Genomic DNA, 20,725 nt, shown 5'->3' with positions numbered 1-20,725 from the left:
AATTGAAAGAGAAAGCAAACCAAGGTTATAGGAGATGTGGAAGATGATGCCTAAGATCTGAGGGGGAAAGTGGCACCCCAAAATGTGTGTGATAGTGAGTCCTGCTACCGATACAGTAGTGTATGCCTTTAATGCGATTTGAGGAGGATGGTGCTTTGCCTCTGAGGTCCTCCTCTCCCTTGCCCTTAACCCTAGTTGAATTACGAGGAAACGTTAAGCAAATTCTGCTGGAGGAACATTCCTCCTCAGAAGAGCATCCTGAATAATGTCAGAGAGCTGTTGCCGGCAGGAGAAGCCCGTGCCAGTTAAAGGTAATCGGGATCCTGCAGCACAGAGCAGCAGACAGAAGAGGAGACCTAATTTGCACTCCAGTGAGTAGTAGACTGGGCCTGTCATCAATTTCAGCAAGCATCCTGGAGGAACTTCTGCGTGAGGCATAATGAGAGTCCCCTGAAAGCCTCGTATTAGTCTGTGAATCTAAAACTGAGTTTTTTAAGAAAGTCTTTCCCTCTTCCTGGGTTTCATCCTCCGTCTTGTACAGCTCACCAGTGTTTAGCATCTGCTCTGAGCTCAGTCTGAAGTGTATTATCTATGTCCCAGGGAACACGGCGTAAAAACCACAAACCACACGCATGAGCTGAACCAAAGTCCCAGTGTCGTAGCTCACCCTGTCATCACGAAGGAGGCAGATGCAGGAGGATCTCCCACTCAAGGCTGCCTTGGGCGATTCAGTTCCAAGTCGGCGTAGGCCATATCGTGAGATGCCGTCTCAGGAAACAAAACAAAACACAACAAACGCTGAACCTAGACTTTAAAAAAGCGAAAAGAACAGAGTTAAACCGTTTACCCCGAAGGAGGGCTTCCAAAGAGTGTGTTATTTGTCACCGAGAATGCAATCTAATCTGTGAGAAACCTGGAGATGGAACCTGACCTTTTATTTCTACCTCAACAGCTGCGCTCCCCGTGTCTGCCTGCAGAACCCGCAGTCATCGCATTCTACACAGCACCTCTTCCCTATTAAGGAACATTCCTTGAAATTCTCATTAAATGCACATTACTGTCGGGAGGCCGATACCCTGGGCTATGAGTGCTGAGGTTATACTGCTTTCCAGAGCCGAGTCTGTACAGGAAGCGTTCTGTGGAAGCGAGAGCGTGTTTTGTAGAGCACGTTGGTCTTGAGTGTGTTATTGGGTGCAGATATCTCCTTGGAAATTTTACCAGAAAGCTTCTCAGGTTGCTACACTTTGCTGGGCTTTAGCCGTGAGTACCACCGCCGTTAAGATAACCTGACATGGGTTCCCTCCCTCCCCCTCCCTCCTTCTTTCCTTCTCTCCCTTCCCCTACCCCCAACCCCTTCTGAGCCAGGGTTTCTCTACGTAGTCCTTATTGCTCTGGAACTTGCTATGTAGACCAAGATGGCTTTGAACTCCCGGAGAAAGAAACAGAGTACCTGCCTGTCTCTGCTTCTTTAGTGCTGGGATTAAAGGCATGTGCCACTATTCTCTTACGGGGGTCCAAGCATAAAACTCAGGCTAGCTTCAAACCCAAGTCCTCCTGAGGCTGCCATCCCAAGGGTCCCACCCTGTAACCCAGGCTATCTCAGAGATTATGTATAATTTTGCCTTGTTCTCCAGTGCTAAGATTACAGTCTTTTAAAATACAGGCTCACAGAAAGAGGGATTGTCTGAGGCAACAAAGCCGATAGACTCGAAGGTCCTGGTCCTGTTGGAGTTTGGTGGCTTCCTTGACACAGCAGATGCCTCAGATTTGCCTTTGAATGGGTCTTGCTGCTTTGGCAGGGCACTGAGGGTCTTCGGGGGCTCCAAGCTCTAGGATACTCTCCCCAATTATGCCAGGCTATTATGGAAGACCAGTGATCAAAACAGCTAACACTGGTTTTTTTAAAACTCAGCACAAATTCATATTTAAATACTTGGACTACATAAATCTCTCAGTGCCCTTCAAGCCCCTTAAAATAGAATTTCACTTGTGACCGGCATGTCAGAAGCTACAATCCAGTCATGAGTTTCACACTACAGAAACAAACTAGCTGACTGTGGCTGGAGTGTGTCAGGGTGTTGGGGGAGGGGGTGTGTCCTCGGCAGTAGCTGCGTCTGTGTCACTGACTCAGGCAGGTGTTCCTAAGTGGCTTTGCCCACTTATCACTTTCCAGTAAGGGACCTGGGAGATGAAAATCTGGCATTTCCTGCTCCTAAAGTGGCATTTTAGACAGCAGGCGATGTTTTCAGAAAGACTCAGAAAATATGGTTCTCCAAATACAAGAAGGAGGTTCAGAAGCTAAGACACCCCAAAAATGTCTGTGGGTGCGGCTCAATCCGCAGGGTGCTTTGTTAGTGTTCCTAAGACCACAGGCTTGATCTCTAGAACCTTGAAAAGGTCAGCGTGGTGGTGTACACCTGTGACTCCCAACACTTCAGAGAGGGAGACAGGAGGGACCTGGAATTCAAGGTCAGCTACGTTGAAAAGTTAAGGATAACCTGGGCTTTGTGAAATCTTATCTCAAAACCAACACACACACACACACACACACACACACACACACACACACACACACACTGTAAGTACACCCTAAAGAATTAGCCTCTGTCTTGGGCAAGGTCCTAATGCTTCTACCCCTTAATCTTTTGTGTATCTTTTTATTACCTCTAGTTTCTAAACCTTTATTCTTGCTTATTAGACAACTCTGACGCCCACTCCTAATTCCCAACATCTTTTCCTCATGTCAGGCTGAGGCACAGTCAGAGCCTAGGCCATAAGGAAACAGGTAAACTATGTAGCTCCTTTTCTCCTTTTCCAGGTTGGCCACCAATGATCTAAACGATCAGGACAAAGTGTATCTCCCCATGGATTCTAAGGTTCCTCTTTCCAGTTCTGGAAATGTCAATCCCTTTTGGTATCAGAAGCTCTCCCTGAACATTCTGTGCAGGCTTCCTCCCGATGGTGCGCGCGAGTGCCAATTACATTTTTAAAGCTTCTTCTCACATCTTTATTTGATGAGCCTAGGAACTCCAGCCCTAATCTGGAGATGAGAGAGGCCTCATCATATCCATGTTGCTAAAGAATCTCAAATGATGATTCCTCATCCGGGCCCTGACACTGGGTGTCTGAGAAGATATCCCTAAAGAGGCCAGAAGAGAGGAGGAAGCCCCCTTATTGTCTGTAGGGTTTGCTAGCCCTCGCTTTGCTTCTAGGCAGCAAGGAGAGGAGAGACTATGAGGTATGTGCTGTAAAGGCTATTTTCAGAGCTGTTAGGATTTAGTCACTCGACTGTCTCTAACTGGAAGAACCTATTGTTTCCCTCCCTGCATCGGGACACATTTTATAATGAAAGCACACAGACAGTCCCTGACTTAGCATTGATTCAACGCATTTACTCCTTTCCAGCCCCTATTACTGTTACTGCCCCCACACCATCCCCCAAAGGCTCACATAGATGAATTGGAATTTGTACAGTTTGAAGCTTCTAAGAACCTGTTTTGCCCTTGGCCCTGTGCTTGGCAAGGGAGACTTCAGTGGGAAGTCTACGTGGTGGTTTGGATAAAAATGGCCCCTAGAGGCTCATAAGGAGTGGCAATATTAGGAGGTGTGACCTTGTTGAAGTAGGCGTGGTCTTGTTGGAGGAAGTGTGTCACTGGGGCCAGGATTTCAGGTTTCAAATGCTCAAGCCAGGCCCAATTTCATTCTCTCTTCTTGCTGCTTGCTGATCCAGCACCACGCCTTCCTATATGCCGCCATGCCTCTCAAACTGATGGATGGACTACACCTCTGAACTGTAAGCCAGCCCCAACGGAATGTTTTCCTTTATAAGAGTTGCCATGGTCCTCTAGTGGCAGCCAAGATGGTGAGCCAAGATGGGTGCATACAAATACATCCAGGAGCTGTGGAGGAAGAAGCAGTCCGACGTGATGTGCTTTCTTCTAAGGGTCTACTGCTGGAAATACCGCCAGCTCTCTGAAATGCACAGGGCTCTGCGCCCCACCCGGCCTGATAAAGCGCGAAGGCTGGGATACAAGGCTAAGCAAGGTTATGTCATTTACAGGATTCGTGTCCGCCTCAGTGGTCGCAAGCGCCCAGTTCCTAAGGGTGCAACTTACGGCAAGCCTGTCCACCACGGTGTTAAACAACTGAAATTTGCCCGAAGCCTTCAATCTGTTGTCGAGGAGAGAGCTGGGCGCCATTGTGGAGCTTGGAGAGTCCTGAATTCCTACTGGGTTGGTGAAGATTCCACATATAAATTTTTTGAGGTTATCCTCATTGATCCATCCCATAAAGCTATCAGAAGAAATCCTGACACTCAATGGATCGCCAAACCAGTCCACAAGCACAGGGAGATGCGTGGGCTGACATCTGCTGGCCGCAAAAGCCGTTGCCTTGGAAAGGGCCACAAGTTCCACCACACTGTTGGTGGATCTCGCCGTGCAGCCTGGAGAAAGCACATTACTCTTCAGCTCCATCGTTACCGCTAATACACGTAATATTTATATCCATATCCCATAAACAACTTAGGACAGTCAAAAAAAAAAGAAAAGAAAAAAGAATAAGAGTTGCCATGGTCATGGTGTCTATTCATAGCAATAGAGCACTGTCTAAGACAGTCTGTAAGGTTTGATCTTCAAAAACCTTCAATTTCATGCACCTCTACCAAGGGTGCATCTAGTCATCTGACAGTTTTGCAAAATTTGAGAAGACACAATATTTCAACCATACTTGTGACAGTCCTCTCTTACCACTCAGACATTTCTCCTTTCGAAATTCTCACTTGGCTTGGCTGGTGTTTGGAGACCCCATGACCGTTTGGGGAGTTTATCAAGGAGAATCTAAGCAGAACATTTATTTTGGGTTGGGTGGGATAAATTTGTGTGGCTGCAGTCATTTCTGTCAATAGAAGAGCGAGAGCCGTCCACCCAGCATTCCTCTGCAGTGTGGCAAGTCACTGATAAAGGTAAAATTAGAGAGAGAGAGATATCAAGTCGTAGTAGAATTTGTTCAGTGTTCAGTGGTTCTTTATGTGTAATTGAATGTAATTTATTTCTTCATACCTAATTTTCTTTTTCTTTTCTTTTTAAATCCCTTCTTGGACAAGTCATTTTTGAAGGACCCTCCTGGCTACAGGGAACTAGTTCCTCACTTCTCAATAACCTTTGCTTGATGGGCCTTTGAACAAACAGAAAGGAAGGGAAAGAGGGAGAGAGGGCAGGAGGAGGGAGAAAAGGAAGGAAAGAAGGGTGGGTGGGTGGGTCTCCTCTTCCCTCCTGTTTCAGGTCTGAAGAATGTTGCTCTACCTTGGAAACTGAATGTACAGGTGTTCAGAACCATCTCACATCCCCAAGAGGGTCAGACTCAGACACACAAGGAATGAGCAGTTTAACATTGTCCTGACAGATACTCCAATGTGGCATCATCTGGCCAACATTGGATCTAACCTTAGATGATATATCCACGTGTAGTTTTGTCTAACACCACCTTTATGATATCTTTTCCAACAACAAATACCTTGTTCTAAAACTAGTTTGCTAGTTTTTCTCAAAACAACTGGGTACCCCACAATTCCATTTGGTTCTGACACGTCTGTCTAGAATTCTCAGAGACCCCCACAGGTTAAGGGCTCAGCCCCACAAGACCTTCCCCACTACAGATGTCAGTCATAAGAGCATCCTGGGTCTCCTTGCTAATCATACCTGTGTATGATTCAGAAGTCCCAACGAGTCTCTCTCACATTTGCTAGATTTTCTAGAACACATTTCTAAGTTTCAGAAAGTACTTTAATTAAGATTATAGTTTATTCTATGTTTACAAAACTTTAGCTGTGAACAGCTAAATTCAGGAGTTGCACAGGGCAAGGTGACTACAGAGTTTCTATTTCTTCTTTAGGGATACCGCTCGCCAGGATGACAGTGTTACCAACCTAGAAGCTCTCAAAATCTCCTAGCACAGGGCTTTTACCAAATTTCATTACATGTGCACAAATAATCAGATCTTTGTCCACTGGTCACTGGCCTCCCTCTGTGGCTTCCCTCTGCTCAGTGAAGGCTAAAAAGTCAGTCTTCGAAACGAGTTTGGGCTTTCTAGTGACTGGACTTAATCCTGAATCTACCTAGCGATCCCCCCTACCAGAGTCACCTTATATAAAAGCAATTCTGGATGGTTGAAAGGAACTCCGTGTTATGAATTACAAAAGACATTCTAACCACCATTCCAAGAGTTCAGAAAGAGAGCAAACATGTATTTTCATCACATTATAACTCAAAACCATAAATCTGGCTTATAAAACAAAAGAGTGAAACAATGTAGCAAGATTCCTCTGAACCATATACTTAGAAACTAACCACAAATTTTACCAAAAGCTTTGTCAAAATCCCTGTTTAAAAAATTCGATCTAGGGGCTGGGGATTTAGCTCAGTGGCAGAGCGCTTACCCAGGAAGCGCAAGGCCCTGGGTTCGGTCCCCAGCTCCAAAAAAAAGAACCAAAAAAAAAAAAAAAATCGATCTATTCATTGTCCAAGTTTCATTAGAAAGATGATGGAACATTTTGGCTTACCTACAAAAACCAAGCAAGAGACATCATGAGAAGAAATTGAGACATTTCCCACAGGGTAGTAATATATTATTATATTGAGGTTACATATAATGAATCACTGTTAGGCTTCCATGGTTTGAAAACTACACGCTGTTCAACGTTGCACATGTGATCTTGGCTGAAGAGAGGAGGTGCTATTCTTCGTTTGTAATTTAGAAGGTTGGATTCTCTGGATGATTTTTTTTCTTTGTTCTCTTTAGTTTCTTTCAGTTTCTGACTTGTTAAATGGTAATGAGCTCCTCGCATTCATTTAAATCATGGGTTTTAGGCCTTTAGTCAAATGCCTCATCTCCTTCCTACAGCGTCAAAGGGAGAAAATTGTATTCGGCTCACCTCACCTCCATTGAAAATACCATATTTGAGAGCATAAATCAATTGATGTATATGGAACACTAGGCCTATACCTTTGTTATAGTATAACTTACTTTTAAATGCTTCTGTTCTGTTAAGAAATATTTAAAGGGTTTTGATCTAAAAAGGAAAAAAAAAATCTCTTTGAAGATCTCGCAGGTTGGCCAGGGCAGATTGTAGAGCAGAGGGCTTTGGTGAAGACGACACTTAAGCTAATTAAGAAGAGATGAAGGGACACGTTAATTGAGTGGATCAAGAGCTTGGCTGCTAAAGTGGATTGTTCTGACTGGAGGAAAACAGAGTGGCTGGGCACAGGCTTCGGACAGCGGGTGATGAACAAAGTCAGGAGGCATCATGGTTTTTCTGAAAAGACCCAGAAAGGGCAAGGAGAGGGACCCAGCTGAAGTGACTGACAAGCGAGGCATGTCGGGCTCCTCCGCTCTCCACATGCTCTCCAGAGGGCCTGGCTCCTGGGGCCCCACTTGTCACCACGGTCACATCAGGAAGTAGCACAGTTACAAGGAAAATGGAATCGCTTTGACTCATAAACGTAAGAATTAGGACCAGTAGGGGCAATAAAATCAACGAGAGCCCCTCTAACCTCTGAGTTACCAATATCATCCTGTCTGCTGCCACACGGGATCTGATATCTGTACAGATTTAGATCTAATCCGTATTAGACAGATGTGTATATCTCTTTGCAAGGACAAACAGCCTTGGAAAGTGTGTGTGTGTGTGTGTGTGTGTGTGTGTGTGTGTGTGTGTGTTCTTTTTAAACACACACAAAGTTTTTAAAAACCAAGTCAGATATCAGTTCATAGAAAAAGAAAAAAAAACCTTTTAAATGATGTTTTCTCTGGACAAAATATAACCAAATGTAAAATAAAGATTAAAAGATCGTGGGCTAGGGTGTGGCTTGGAGACAGTGTGTTTATTTAGCGTACTGGAAGCCTGGGTTCCCCAAATACAGCCCCTAAGAAGGCGGTCAATAAAATCCATTGGAGAAACTATCGATCGAGTCAGAATCCGGAGAATTTCCTCTTCAAATAAATTAAGACAGGAAGAAACAAACCAGAAAACGTAGAGCTAAACGCAGGTGAGGACACTACCTGTTTAACCGTGGATACAGCTAGGAGAAGAACAGTTGTTAGATGCGTCCACTGAACATTAGAGAACCAGGAACTCAGTGTTCAGCACACAAAGTGAGAAGCCGGGCGAGAATCATCTTAAAGACTTGAGCAAGCAGCAATCCAACTGAGTAGAACTGAAAGAAAACTTAACAATAAGGAAGCCACAGAGGGTGGCTCTTCTGTCCTGAAAGCCTAGTGAAATAGAGATCTGTCGATGATAACTCGAAACACTCAGGAGGCACAGATAACGATGTTAGCAATGAAGGGGGCTTGAGAAGATGATTAAAGAGAAAACATAAAGCTGCAGAAGCCACCCAGCCATCTGAACTTTTAGGCACTTGACCTTTTAACCTTCCCAAACTGAAACGTGACACTCTTCTGAACACATGACTAAAGAGGGAGTTTTCTAACATCCTTATAAACAACGAAGAAATTCAGTTACAGTAAAAAAAAAAAAAAAATACAAGTAAGTAAGCTCATCTCCCAAACATACACGGGTTATTTTATAGTCTGGGGTCAGCGGACCTTTGAGAAATAACAGCCTGTGCTGGGTGTGGTGGTTCACACCTGTAATTCCAGCACTTTGATGGATGAGGCAGGGTAATCACAAGTTCAAGTCCATCCTCACCTAGTAGTGAGTTTGAGGCCAGCCTTGGTTACATAAGATGCTATCTCAAAGGACAGCAGGGGATGTGGAGAGGGAAGAAAAAGGAAAATATTACTCTACATTGCTCTCTTCCAGAAAGCATAAAACCAGACAAAAGAAACGGTAGGTTCCACTGAGAGGCGTCAAGAAATTTTCGCACTGTCTATGCAGGCGTTGAGCTGACATCCTGAGACTGTCACAAATGCAAAGTTTACAAGACCCAAAAGCACAAAATGATTAAATGCTTTTCAATAGAGAAACCAATAAATTATGAGATTACCATAATCAAAATATATGAGGCACATGTGCAACCATAGAATTATTACTATTAATGACCTGCAAGAGGGAAAGTTTTAAAATTTTTACAAGATGATACTTATTGAAATGTTTGAGTAGGAAGCTAGGTTTGTCTGGGTTTTTGATTGGGGGTTGGTTTGTTTGTTCTGAGACAAGATCTCTCTTAAATTGCTCTGGCTCACCTAAAACGCCCTGTATAGACCAGGCTGGTATCCAACACGCAATGATTCTCCTGCCTCTGCCTTGAGATTGCTAGGATCAAAAGCATGTGCTACCATACCCACCTTGGAGGCTATGTTTGTTTGTTTGTTTTTAGGTACAGCCTAGATCACCCTCAAACCCACAGTTCTCACGGTTTACCCTCCTACAGTTGTGTGCCTCCGTATTCGGCTTAGAGGAAACTTTTAATCTTATACAGACATTACTTGTATAAAATAAATACAAGGGAGGTGGGTGTGGTGGTATATGTTTAATCCTGGCAGAGGCTGAGGCAAGTGGATCACTTCAAGGGATCACACAGCTGTCCCAGACCAGTAAGATCTTGTTTCAAAAACAAAGGAAAACTGTACAAATAACAAAACTGCAAGGGTCTGATGACTCCAAATGGCGATGGCTCTGGGTGGCAATGGCTCTGGGTGGTGATGAATCCGGATGTCAATGGTTCAGGGTGGGGAAGACTCCGAATGGCAATGAATCCTGATGTTGATGGTTCTGGATGTCTGGTTCCGGATGGCGGGCCATGGCTCCAGATGATGATGAACCCAGATGGCAATGGCTATGGATGGCGATGGTTCTGGGTGGCAATGACTCCAAATGGTGATGACTCTGAATGGCGATTAATCCCGATATATGGTTCTGGATAGCGGGCAATGGCTCCGGATGTCGATAACTATGGATGCTTTGGGCAGGGCACCACAGTTTCTAGAAGAGAAGGTGCCCAAGTCAAAGGGAGACTTTGAGCTGGTGACCTGGAATAAGCAAAGAGTCCCAACAGCTGGATACACAGCGAGACCCTGCTCATATGAACTGTGTAGAATTTGTGAATTCATTTCAAGAAAGCTCTGACCATGGGAGCAGGCGTTAAAGTCTGGGCTAAGGAAGATGGGCTAGCCTCTGTCAGCCTGCATGAGTCTGGCATTGAACTCTGTGCCTGACTAAAGCAGGAATCAATAGTGCTAATCAACGCCTCAGATTTCTTGCTTTGTTTGGGTGTGGGTGTGGGTCAGTCATCTCTAAGAACCTACAGGACACAGGCATCTTGGGAAACCTAATAGACATTCTCACAAGGGAAACCTTGGAAGAGAAATGTGATAACTGGAGTAAACTTAGACAAAAAGCCATGTTGTTTCTGATCGAAAGTCTTTTCAGGCTAAGAGGTGAAGGTGAGGGGCCAGGGAGAAGGCTCAGTCAATAAAGACTGGTGTTGCAGGAGCTTTGATCACAGTGTGAACCTTTTGTGGTGTGGCTTAGCCCTTGCACACACCTTTAACCCGAGAGCTAAATTAAAGGTGCGTGCTAGGGCTGAGCCATACCACAGCAAGCCTTTTCCAGTTCACAGTCTTGAGGTTCACGGTGTGATCAAAGATCCTATAGCACACCGGGGACCTCAGTTCAGTCCTCAAAGCTCACATAAAAGTAGAAAAAAAAATCCACGAGGTTGCCCTCTGTGCGCCTCACACCCACTGTGACCTTTACACACCCACACTTACCTACCCACTATACACACATACGAATACACATTGATGATGATGGAGGAGGAGGAAGAGGAGGAGAAGAGGGAGAGGAGGGGGAGGAAGATCGACTACTAGGTAGAAATTCCCAAGTATATAAATCTTATTAACTCCAAAAGGTCAACTTCTGTTTCCAGGCAATGAGAATCTCATAAAGAGGAACCCTGGTGAGCAGGTTCCAGCAGAAAGACAGCATTGTGAGAGCAATACAGGAGACTTTCTTTACAAAGTTACATCACTAGGCTAATAACATATGTCTCCCTTCAAAAAAAAATAAAAGTGTGTGTGTTTTTAGCCAGGCAGAGTGGCACATGACTTTAATCCCAGCACTTGGGAGACAGAAGCAGGCAGATCTCTGAATTCAAAGCCAGCCTGTTCTACAGATAGAGTTTTAGGGCAGCCAGGGCTACACAGAGAAACCTTGTCTTGAAAAAGCAAACAAACAAACAAACAAACAAACAAACAAGATGTTTCCTTTCAGAGACTCAAAGCCTATACTCAAAGACTAAAGATTATTTAAAGAGACAAGCAACATGGCCAGGACAGCCAGATGCTGGAACCAGGAATATATGAACTTAAGCAGTATTCACATGGGAGCCGAGTCAATTCCAAAAAATTAGTGTCTCAAGGCCTCAGTTCCCACACCTATATCTACAGTGTGCGTACTTCTTAGTGAAAGAAAGATTGTGGCTATCGAAGCAGGCAATGTCAGTAAGATTCCCTGAAAGATTCTATCGTGGAAACTATTCTTGCAAACCATAAATGCAAACTGTAAACTGAATATTAATAACATCCATCCAAGATGCCTCAAATACTCCAAGATCTAATTCTCTAAGGTTTACTGATGCTTAGGAATTCTTTGGGAATGTGTACTATATTTGGAAGGGATTTTATTCGTACTGTTCCTGGTTCAATGACTAAGTCATAGAGATAAGGCCAGAGAGGAGTGCAGGATTTTTTTTCCTAGTCTAAAATAGAGAGTGCATTAGTCAGAGAGAACTGACAGTCACAGGGGGAAGAAAGTCAGCTAAGAAAAATAAAGAAGTATTGAATCACACAAATGAAAAAGCTCAGGGCTTGGTGGTGTCAGAATGGTTTCGGTCCAGGTTCCCGTGTACAAGCTGGGCATCTTTTGGTCCTGCTTTTTCCCCTTAATGCTACATCAGCCAGATGGGCTTCCCTCCATAAGTAGCAAAGATCCCAGAAGGAACGCCACGCCTATGTTCCCTCCATCGCCTAGAGAGCGTGCCAACATAACCACTTTTATACAAGCCGTACAAGACGGGTCACATGATCACCTCTGAGCCAATCGTGAAGGACAGAGGTGAGGGCTTCTATTTCATTGGTTTAAATGCCTGATGCTGGGCTTGAAATCAACTCTGGGAGAGGGGAGGGGAGGGAGATGAGGCGGGGGAGGGGTGGAAGTTGGTGTGGACTGCGATGTGCATACAACGACAACAGTCCCTAAGGAAGGAACCAAAGTGTAGGTTGGTCAATTTGTTTTCTATTTATTTAGTTAGTTACTTGTGCCTATGCGCCCACGTTCCTTCCCCACGCGGTACTCAAGTCACCAGGCTTGGTGAAAAACATCTCTACTCAGTAAGCCATCTCATCGGTCCTACCCTCTAGCGTTTTTGTTTGTTTGTCTCTATAAAATGATATTGTACAGTCAATTTCTCAAATTCCTAATCAGGTTCTGCATCTAAGGACTCCACCAACTGTGGATGGAAAACATTTGTATAAAAATAAAAAAAAAAAAAAAGTCTAGGAAGAGTTAGCCACATTAACTTGTTCTTACTATACAACATTTATGTTGCTGAGGTAGGAGGATTATAAATTGGAGGCCAGCCTGGGCTACATAGTGAGATCCAGGCCTGCCTGAGCAACACAGCAAGAACTTAACTTTAAAACAAACTCATGAGAAGCAACCCTGCCTTTGCCACTTACCATGCTGAAGCCCTGTGAGAGCAGTGGGGCACAGACATACCTACCACAGCCTCCTCCCTTCTCCCAGATCCTCCGTATTCGAAGTGGGTTTGTTCGTGGATGATGTCTTCAGGCTGTGGTGACTGTGTCTGTGCTGAATAGGCACAGGTTTCTTTTCTTGTCATTGTTCCCTGAGCAATTCGGAATGACGAATCCTGACATTCACATTGAGTAGGAATTATAAATAACCTAGATGTGATTTAAAGCCTATGTAGTCAGGGGCTAGGTGTGGCAGAGGTAGTATGCTTGCTGGCATTAGTGAGCGTCGGATTTGACTCCCAGCATTGCAAGAATAAAAATAGGAAAACGCAGCACATTGGAGGACCTAGGCATGTTGTATTCAAATACTAAGTTTTATATAAAAACCTGAGCATTCACATATTGGCCTTCCCAGCAGTGGAGAGGGGTGAAAGGTTCCTACATGGGTATCAAGGGACAATGGTACCCACTTTGTAGTGGCTGCCGAAATTTATTTCTAATCGCATTTGGTTTGGAGTTTCAAATCAAGTGTTTGTTTGTTTACTCGTTTGTTTTGAGATAGGGTTTACATAGCTCAAGCTGTCCCTGAACGCACAGTCCTCCTCAGATTTTTCAAGTCCCAGAATAAATGCATGTTCACCGTGCCTGCCTTCTAAGTCTATTTGAAAGAAATTATGTAAGTCTGACCAAGAAAGTATTCTTAGATGATGAAAAGGAGGCCAGTTACATGAAGATTAGCAAATTAATTATCTTACATAAGAGAAGCCACATGCGGTTTGGATGGTGAAGGTGATGGTGGTGGGGTGTGGGGTGTGTGTGTGTGTGTGTGTGTGTGTGTGACCACTGCCCTGAGCAGTTCATCCTATAACAAAGGAAATTGCCATCTGTCACTCCCCTTGTAGGAAATATTTCTGGAGGTGGCTTGCCAACTTCAGCCAGAATTATAAAACTAATGAGTTTTTAGCTACCATATGTACAGAGTGTAATAATAGCAGGTTCTAGGCAAATGTTGTCTGCTTGCTTTTGGAAGTACTTTCCCTCCATGATCGGAGCAGATGCCCGACGTGCTATTAAGAATTCTGTTTCCTTCATAAATCTGTGCAGCGACATGGAGTCCTCATATTCGCATGAAGTGATTTTTACGTGGAAAACATGGCCCTTGTTACCCTGTTTCTCATGGGGTTTCTGGTATCTGTTATATAGAGACTGCCCCTTGTTAAGTCAGAATTGAGAGCCAGATGCCATTTAGAACACTCTGCCAGTTGGAATTTTCTGATTGGTCTCCTGCTCTTTTGATGCCTTACTGGTTGACGGTATCCAAATTCTCCCTGCTCTTTAGAATAAAGCCACTATTTGTTCGCAGCCTTTGGGCTGCGACAGCAAAAAATAGGTTAGGTCGTGTGGTTGCAACAAGTGTGTGTGTCATGTGCTCTCCGAGTAACAAGTGTACCGTGCGTGCCAGTACTTCCCATGAGTTACACGCGATTTGCTTCTTTGGGGTCGTAGGGTATGGTAGAGTATTAAGGAGATAGGAGGGGGGCTGCAGAGATGGCTCAGCGGTTAAGCACTGACTGCTCTTCCAGAGGTCCTGAGTTCAATTCCCAGCACCCACATGGTGGCTCACAACCATCCGTAATGGGATCTGATGCCCTCTTCTGGTGTGTCTGAAGACAGTGGCAGTGTACTCACATGTATGAAATAAATAAATCTTAAAAAAAAAAAAAGGAGATAGTAGGGAACTATTTTGTAAGTTTTATGAGTTAGGATTCTTTTTAAATACCAGAAAATAGAACGGTGCCCACTGATACTGCTCAGAAGCCACGAGCACGCCAAGCACCCGGATCTTGGTTTCTAAACCCCATTTAGCAACCATAAAATGACAAACGGCTCCTCGAGGGACAGTGGTTCCTAGTTTTGGGCTGTGGGATGATTGTTTCACAAAACAGAGAAACAGTAAGGGACAGGAAAAAAAAAAAACAACCCATGTGTGTTTGCTCACTAAATCAATGGGTCTCTGGGGATTTTCCTACTTCTTGTCCGTTATAAATCATTATTTATTATTATTGTAATGTGCATTGCATTATTTATAATGGACACTCTCTGACTCTCTTTGCTGTATACTGTGGAGTGGGCAGTGTGGGTCATGCAGACGCTATGGTTGAGTTTTAAGGGAGCTAGCTGTCCGGCTGCTTTCTAAAGCGCTGCACCATTTTCTGTTTCTCCCAGCTGTGTATGAAGCTTCCGATTTTCTCATACCTTTCCCAACCCTTGTCATTTCCCCTTTTTCTCTTAGCTGTCCCAGTAGGGGTAAGATCATGTCTGGTTGTGGTTTTTATTTTTGTATTTCCTAATGACAAGTGATATTATGCATTTTAGTGTGCTTTCATTTTTGAATTTGTGTGTGTGTGTGCGCGCGCGCGCATGTGTGTGTGTGTGTGTGCGCGTGTGTGCGCACATGTTTGAATGTCAGTGGATATACTCACCTGTGTATGTATATGAGGTCAGGTGACTTCTCTTTTGCTTTCCACCTTTTTTTTAAAACAATTTTTTAATTTCTCAAAATTATTTCATTTTCTGTACATGGATGTTTTCTCTACGTACATGCCTGTGCCTTACATGCTTGTAGCTCAGCATGGTGTTGGACTCTGTAGAACTGGAGCCACAGACAAATGTGAGCTGCCATGTACGTGCTGGGAATTGAACCTGGGTCCTCTGAAGAGTGGCCAGTGCTCTGAACTGCTGGGCCATCTCTCCAGCCCTATTTACTTTCTTTTGTGTGTATATGTGTGGGCTTGCATGTATGTCTACAGCACACGCATGGCATGCTGGCAGAGGCCAGAAGAGTTATGAGTCACATGTAGATGCAGGAATTTGAACTTGGGTCTTCTGGAAAAACAGCCAGTGCTTTTACCTGCTGAGCCACCTCTTCGGTCCCTTCAGCCTTATTTTCTGAGACAGTCGTTTACTGAATTTAGAGCTGTAGAGGCCTCTAAAATCTTCCATTCTCTATATGCTGGGGTTACAGCTACACGTATAGAATATATATATTCTTTGGAGGAATGACTGTTGTTTACCCCTTTGTGTGTGTGCCTGTGTGTGCTGGGGACTCGACGGGGGACTGTGCATAACAAGTAGACATCCTGCAAGTCCACTGTAGCCCCAGGCCTCATTCATTTTTAAATTGAGTTCTTTTTTACCCCCTCTCCAAAATAATCAGGGTTTCTCTGTGTAGCCCTGAGTGGCCTGAAACTCACTCTGTATTCTGGGCTGGCATGCCTCTGCCTCCTGAGTGCTGGAATTAAAGGCATGCGTTCCGCTACCGCCGGCTGAGTGACTTTTCTTTTCATCGTTGTGTCCTATGAGGGCTGTGTATATTCTCTGTATAAGACCTCTTCAGGTATATAATTTGGAAACATTTTCTTCTAATGTGCGAGGTGCTTCTCACTTTTTTGTCCTTTGAGACAGGGTCTCACTTCCATAGCCTTGGCTGTCCTGAGTCGAGCTATGGAGACCAGGCTGACTTTGAACTCACAGAGATACTTGCCTCTGGTTACTGAGAGCCTGAGTGCAAGGATTAAAGATGGGTACCACCATGCCTGCTTTTTTAAAATATCTTTTAAAATTTTATTTTCATTTTACTTTTGTTGTGTTTTACCTGCATCTGGATCCCCTAAACTGGAGGTATAGACAGGCGTGAGCTGCCATATGGGTGCTGGGAATTGAACCTGGGTCCTCTGGAAGTTCAAACTACTGAGCCATTTTTTTTTTTTTTTGACAGGGTCTCATTACATAGCTCAGGCTGGTGTCAAGCCAGGCGTAGTTTCCATGTGATTACTGGCATTCTTTGAAACACAATTTAATTTACTGATGCCTAGTTTATTTTTCTTTTGTGACTTATCCTTTCAATGACTGCACAGAACATGCATTTGGGACTTTGATTCATTTAGAGTAAATCATTTGTCTGCCTGTCTGTCTGTAGAGGCAAACTCTCACACCGTAACTGGGTTTCAAATTCAGTGTTCTTCGGGCCTCAGTATCCCAAGCACTAGACTTAGAGGGATGAGTCACTTTGTCTGGCCATTTTGGGTTAGTCTAGAACATCACTTGCTCGTGTGTTTAGTGCTACGAGGTACAGGGTGAAGATTCACTCTGTGATATGTCCATCTCCAGTTGTTCTAGAACCATTCACTAAACAGGCTATTTTTCTCTGTTCCATTTTCTAGAGCCCTTGTTGATGGTCAATCGACTGTAAATAGGAAGATTTGTTTTCAAATTCTCAATTCTATTCCACCAACATAAATGTCTACTGTTGAGTCAAGTGCCATACGCTCTTGATTACGGTAGCTCTGTGTTATGTTTTGAAATCGAGGAATGGGAATCTTGCCACTTTCGTTTGCTCAAGATCACGTTGGTTTTTCTGTGTCCCTTGGATTTCCATATATACTTTAGGATTAGTTTGTCAAAATCTGGGAAAAAAAAGCTGAAATTTTAATAAGAATCTTTTTTCTCATTAACTTTTTTATTAATTGGTTATTTTATTTATTTACATTTTTATCTTTTTTATTGCATATTTTTTATTTAACTACATTTTGAATGTTATTCCCTTTCCCGATTTCCCATCCATAAACCTCCTATCCCATCCTCTCCCCCTTCTTCCATGAGGGTGCTCCCCCACCCATCCACCCACCCCTTCCCTCCTCCTTGCCCTGACAATCCCCTACAGTGAGTTATTGAGCCTTCACAGGACCAAGGGCCTCTCCTCCCATTGATGCCTGTCAGGGCCATCCTCTGCTACATATGCATCTGGAGCCATGAGTTTGTTCACGTGTGCTCTTTGTATGGTGGTTTAGTCCCTGGGAGCTCTGGTTGGTTAGTATTGCTGTTTTTTTTTTTAAGATTTATTCATTTATTATATATAAGTACACTGTAGCTGTCTTCAGATACACCAGAAGAGGGAATCGGATCTCTTTACAGATGGTTGTGAGCCACCATGTGGTTGCTGGGAATTGAACTCATGACCTCTGGAAGAGCAGTCGGGTGCTCTTAACCACTGAGCCATCTCTCCAGCCCAGTATTGCTGTTTTTTATGGTGTTGCAAACCCTTTCAGCTCCGTTAATCCTTTCTCTAACTCCTCCAATGGGGACCTGTTCTCAGTTCAATGGTTGGCTGCTAGCATTTACCTCTGTATTTGTCATGCTCTGGCAGAGCCTCTCAGGAGACAGCTATGTCAGGATCCTGTCAGCATGCACCTCTGGGCATCCCTAATAGTGACTGGGTTTGGTGGCTGTATGTATATGGGCTGGATCCCCAGGTGGGGCAGGCTCTGAATGGCCCTTACTTAAGTCTCTGCTCCAAACTTTGGCTCCATATCTCCTCCTAAGAATAGTTTTGTTCCCCCTTCTAAGAAGGACTGAAGCATCCACACTTTGGTTGTCCTTGAGCTTCATGTGGTCTGTGGATTGTATCTTGGGTAATGTGAGCTTTGGGGCTAAAATCCACTTTTCAGTGAATGCATACCATGTGTGCTCTTTCGTGATTGGGTTATCTCACTCAGGATGATCTTTTATAGTTCTATCAATTTGCCTATGAATTTCATGAAGTCATTATTTTAATAGCTGAGTAGTAGTACTCCATTGTGTAAATGTACCACATTTTCTGTATCCATTCCTCTGTTGAAGGGCATCTGAGTTCTTTCCAGCTTCTGGCTATTATAAATAAGGCTGCTAAGAACATAGTGGAGCAAGTGTCCTTGTTATATGTTGGAGCATCTTCTGAGTATATACCCAGGAGTGATAGAGTTGGGTCCTGAGGTAGTTCTATGTCCAATTTTCTGAGGAATCTCCAGACTGATTTCCTGAGTGGTTGTACCATATTATTGAACCATCCCTGCATCCCTGGGATGAAGCCTTCTTAATCGTGATGGATGATTGTTTTGATGTGTTCTTGGATTCGGTTTGTGAGAATTTTATTGAGTATTTTTGGGTCAATACTCATAAGAGAAATTGGTCTAAAGTTCTCTCTCTCTCTCTCTCTTTTTTTTTTGTTGGGTCTTTGTGTGGTTTAGGTAAAACGTAATTGTGGCTTCATAGAAGGAATTACATAGTGCTTTGTCTGTTTGTATATTGTGGAATAGTTTGGACAGTATTGGTATGAGGTCTTCTATGAAGGTCTGATAGAATTCTGCACTAAACCCATCTGGTCCTGGGCTCTTTTTAGTTGGGAGACTTTTAATGATTGATACAATTTCTTTAGGAGTTTGGGGGTTGTTTAAATGGTTCCTGATTTAACTTTGGTACCTGGTATTTGTCTAGAAAATTGTCCATTCCTTCCAGATTTTCAAGTTTGTTGAATATAGGCTCTTGTAGTAAGATCTGATGATTTTTTTTTAATTTCATCTGATTCTGTTGTTATGCCTCCCTTTTCTCTCTGATTTTGTTAATTTGGATACACATTCTGTGCCCTCTGGTTAGTCTGGCTAAGGGTTTATCTATCTTGTTGATTTTCACAAAGAACCAGCCCCTGGTTTTGTTGATTCTTTGTATCGTCCTTTTTGTTTCTACTTGGTTGATTTCAGCCCTGAGTTTGATTATTTCCTCCCTTCTACTCCTCTTGGATGTATTTGCTTCTTTTTGTTTTAGAGCTTTTAGGTATTGTCAAGCTGCTAGTGTATGCTTTTGCCTGTTTCGTTTTGGATGCACTCATTTCTATGAGCTTTCCTCTTAGCACTGTTTTCATTGTGTCCCACAAATTTGGGTATATTATGCCTTCATTTTCATTAAATTCTAAAAAGTCTTTAATTTCTTTATTTCTTCCTTGATCAAGTTATCATTGAGTAGAGTGTTGTTCAGCTTCCATGTATATGTGGGCTTTCTGTTGTTTTTGTTGTTATTGAAGACCAGCCTTAGTCCATGGTGATCTGATAGGATACATGGGATTATCCCAATCTTCTTGTACCCACTGAGGCCTGTTTTGTGACCCATTATATGGTCCATTTTGGAGAAGGTACCATGAGGTATGAGAAGAAGGTATATTCTTTTGTTTTAGGATGAAATGTTCTATAGATATCTGTTAAATCCATTTGGTTCATAACTTCTGTTAGTTTCTCTATGTCTCTGTTTATTTTCTGTTTCCATGATCTGTCCATTGATGAGAGTGGGGTGTTGAAGTTTCCCACTCTTATCGTGTGAGTTGCAATGTCTGCTTTGAGCTTTAGTAAGGTTTCTTTTATGAAGGTAGGTGTCCTTGAATTTGGAGCATAGATATTTAGGATTGAGAGTTCATCTTGGTGGACTTTTCCTTTGATGAATATGAAGCATACTTTCTTATCTTTTTTGATAAATTTTGGTTGAAAGTCGATTTTTTTTCTATATTAGAATGGCTACTCCAGCTTGTTTCTTGGGACCATTTGCTTGGAAAGTTGTTTACCAGCCTTTTACTCTGAGGTAGTGTCTGTCTTTTTCACTGAGGTGTGTTTCCTGTATGCAGCAAAATGATGGGTCCTCTTTACATATTCAGTCTGTTAGTCTATGTCTTTTTATTGGGGAATTGAGTCCATTGATGTTTAAAGATATTAGGGATCAATGATTGTTGTTTCCTGTTTTTTTTTTTTTTTTTTTTTTTTTTTGTTAGAGATGGATTTATGTTTGTGTGACTATCTTCTTTTGGGTTAGTTGAAATTAGATTACTTTCTTGATTTTTCCAGGATGCAGTTTCCCTCCTTGTGTTGGAATTTTACATCTATTATCCTTTGTAGGGCTGGGTTTATGGAAAGATATTGTGTAAATTTGGTTTTGTCATGGGATACCTTTGTTTCTCCATCTATGTTAATTGAGAGTTTTGCTGGATACGGTAACTTGGGCTGGCATTTGTGTTCTCTTAGGGTCTGTATGACATCTGCCCAGGATTTTCTGGCTTTCATAGTCTCTGGTGAAAAATCTGGTGTAATTCTGATAGGTCTGCCTTTTATGTTACTTGATCTTTTTCTCTTACTGCTTTTAATACTGTTTC

The 20,725-nt window shown here is 43.1% G+C and overlaps 1 protein-coding gene across 1 annotated transcript; it reads left to right on the top strand.

Moving 5' to 3' along the window:
• The first annotated feature begins 3,857 nt into the window (after positions 1-3,857).
• On the top strand, positions 3,858-4,502 carry Rpl15l2 (ribosomal protein L15 like 2). The gene has a single exon (XM_230013.9). It carries the CDS (start codon positions 3,873-3,875, stop codon positions 4,485-4,487), a length of 615 nt encoding a protein of 204 aa, XP_230013.1. The 5' UTR covers positions 3,858-3,872; the 3' UTR covers positions 4,488-4,502.
• The last annotated feature ends 16,223 nt before the right edge of the window (positions 4,503-20,725 follow it).

This window comes from Rattus norvegicus, chromosome 3, assembly GCF_036323735.1.
Source record: "Rattus norvegicus strain BN/NHsdMcwi chromosome 3, GRCr8, whole genome shotgun sequence".
NCBI lineage: Eukaryota > Metazoa > Chordata > Mammalia > Rodentia > Muridae > Rattus > Rattus norvegicus.
This window is presented reverse-complemented; position numbering and strand designations above follow the sequence as displayed.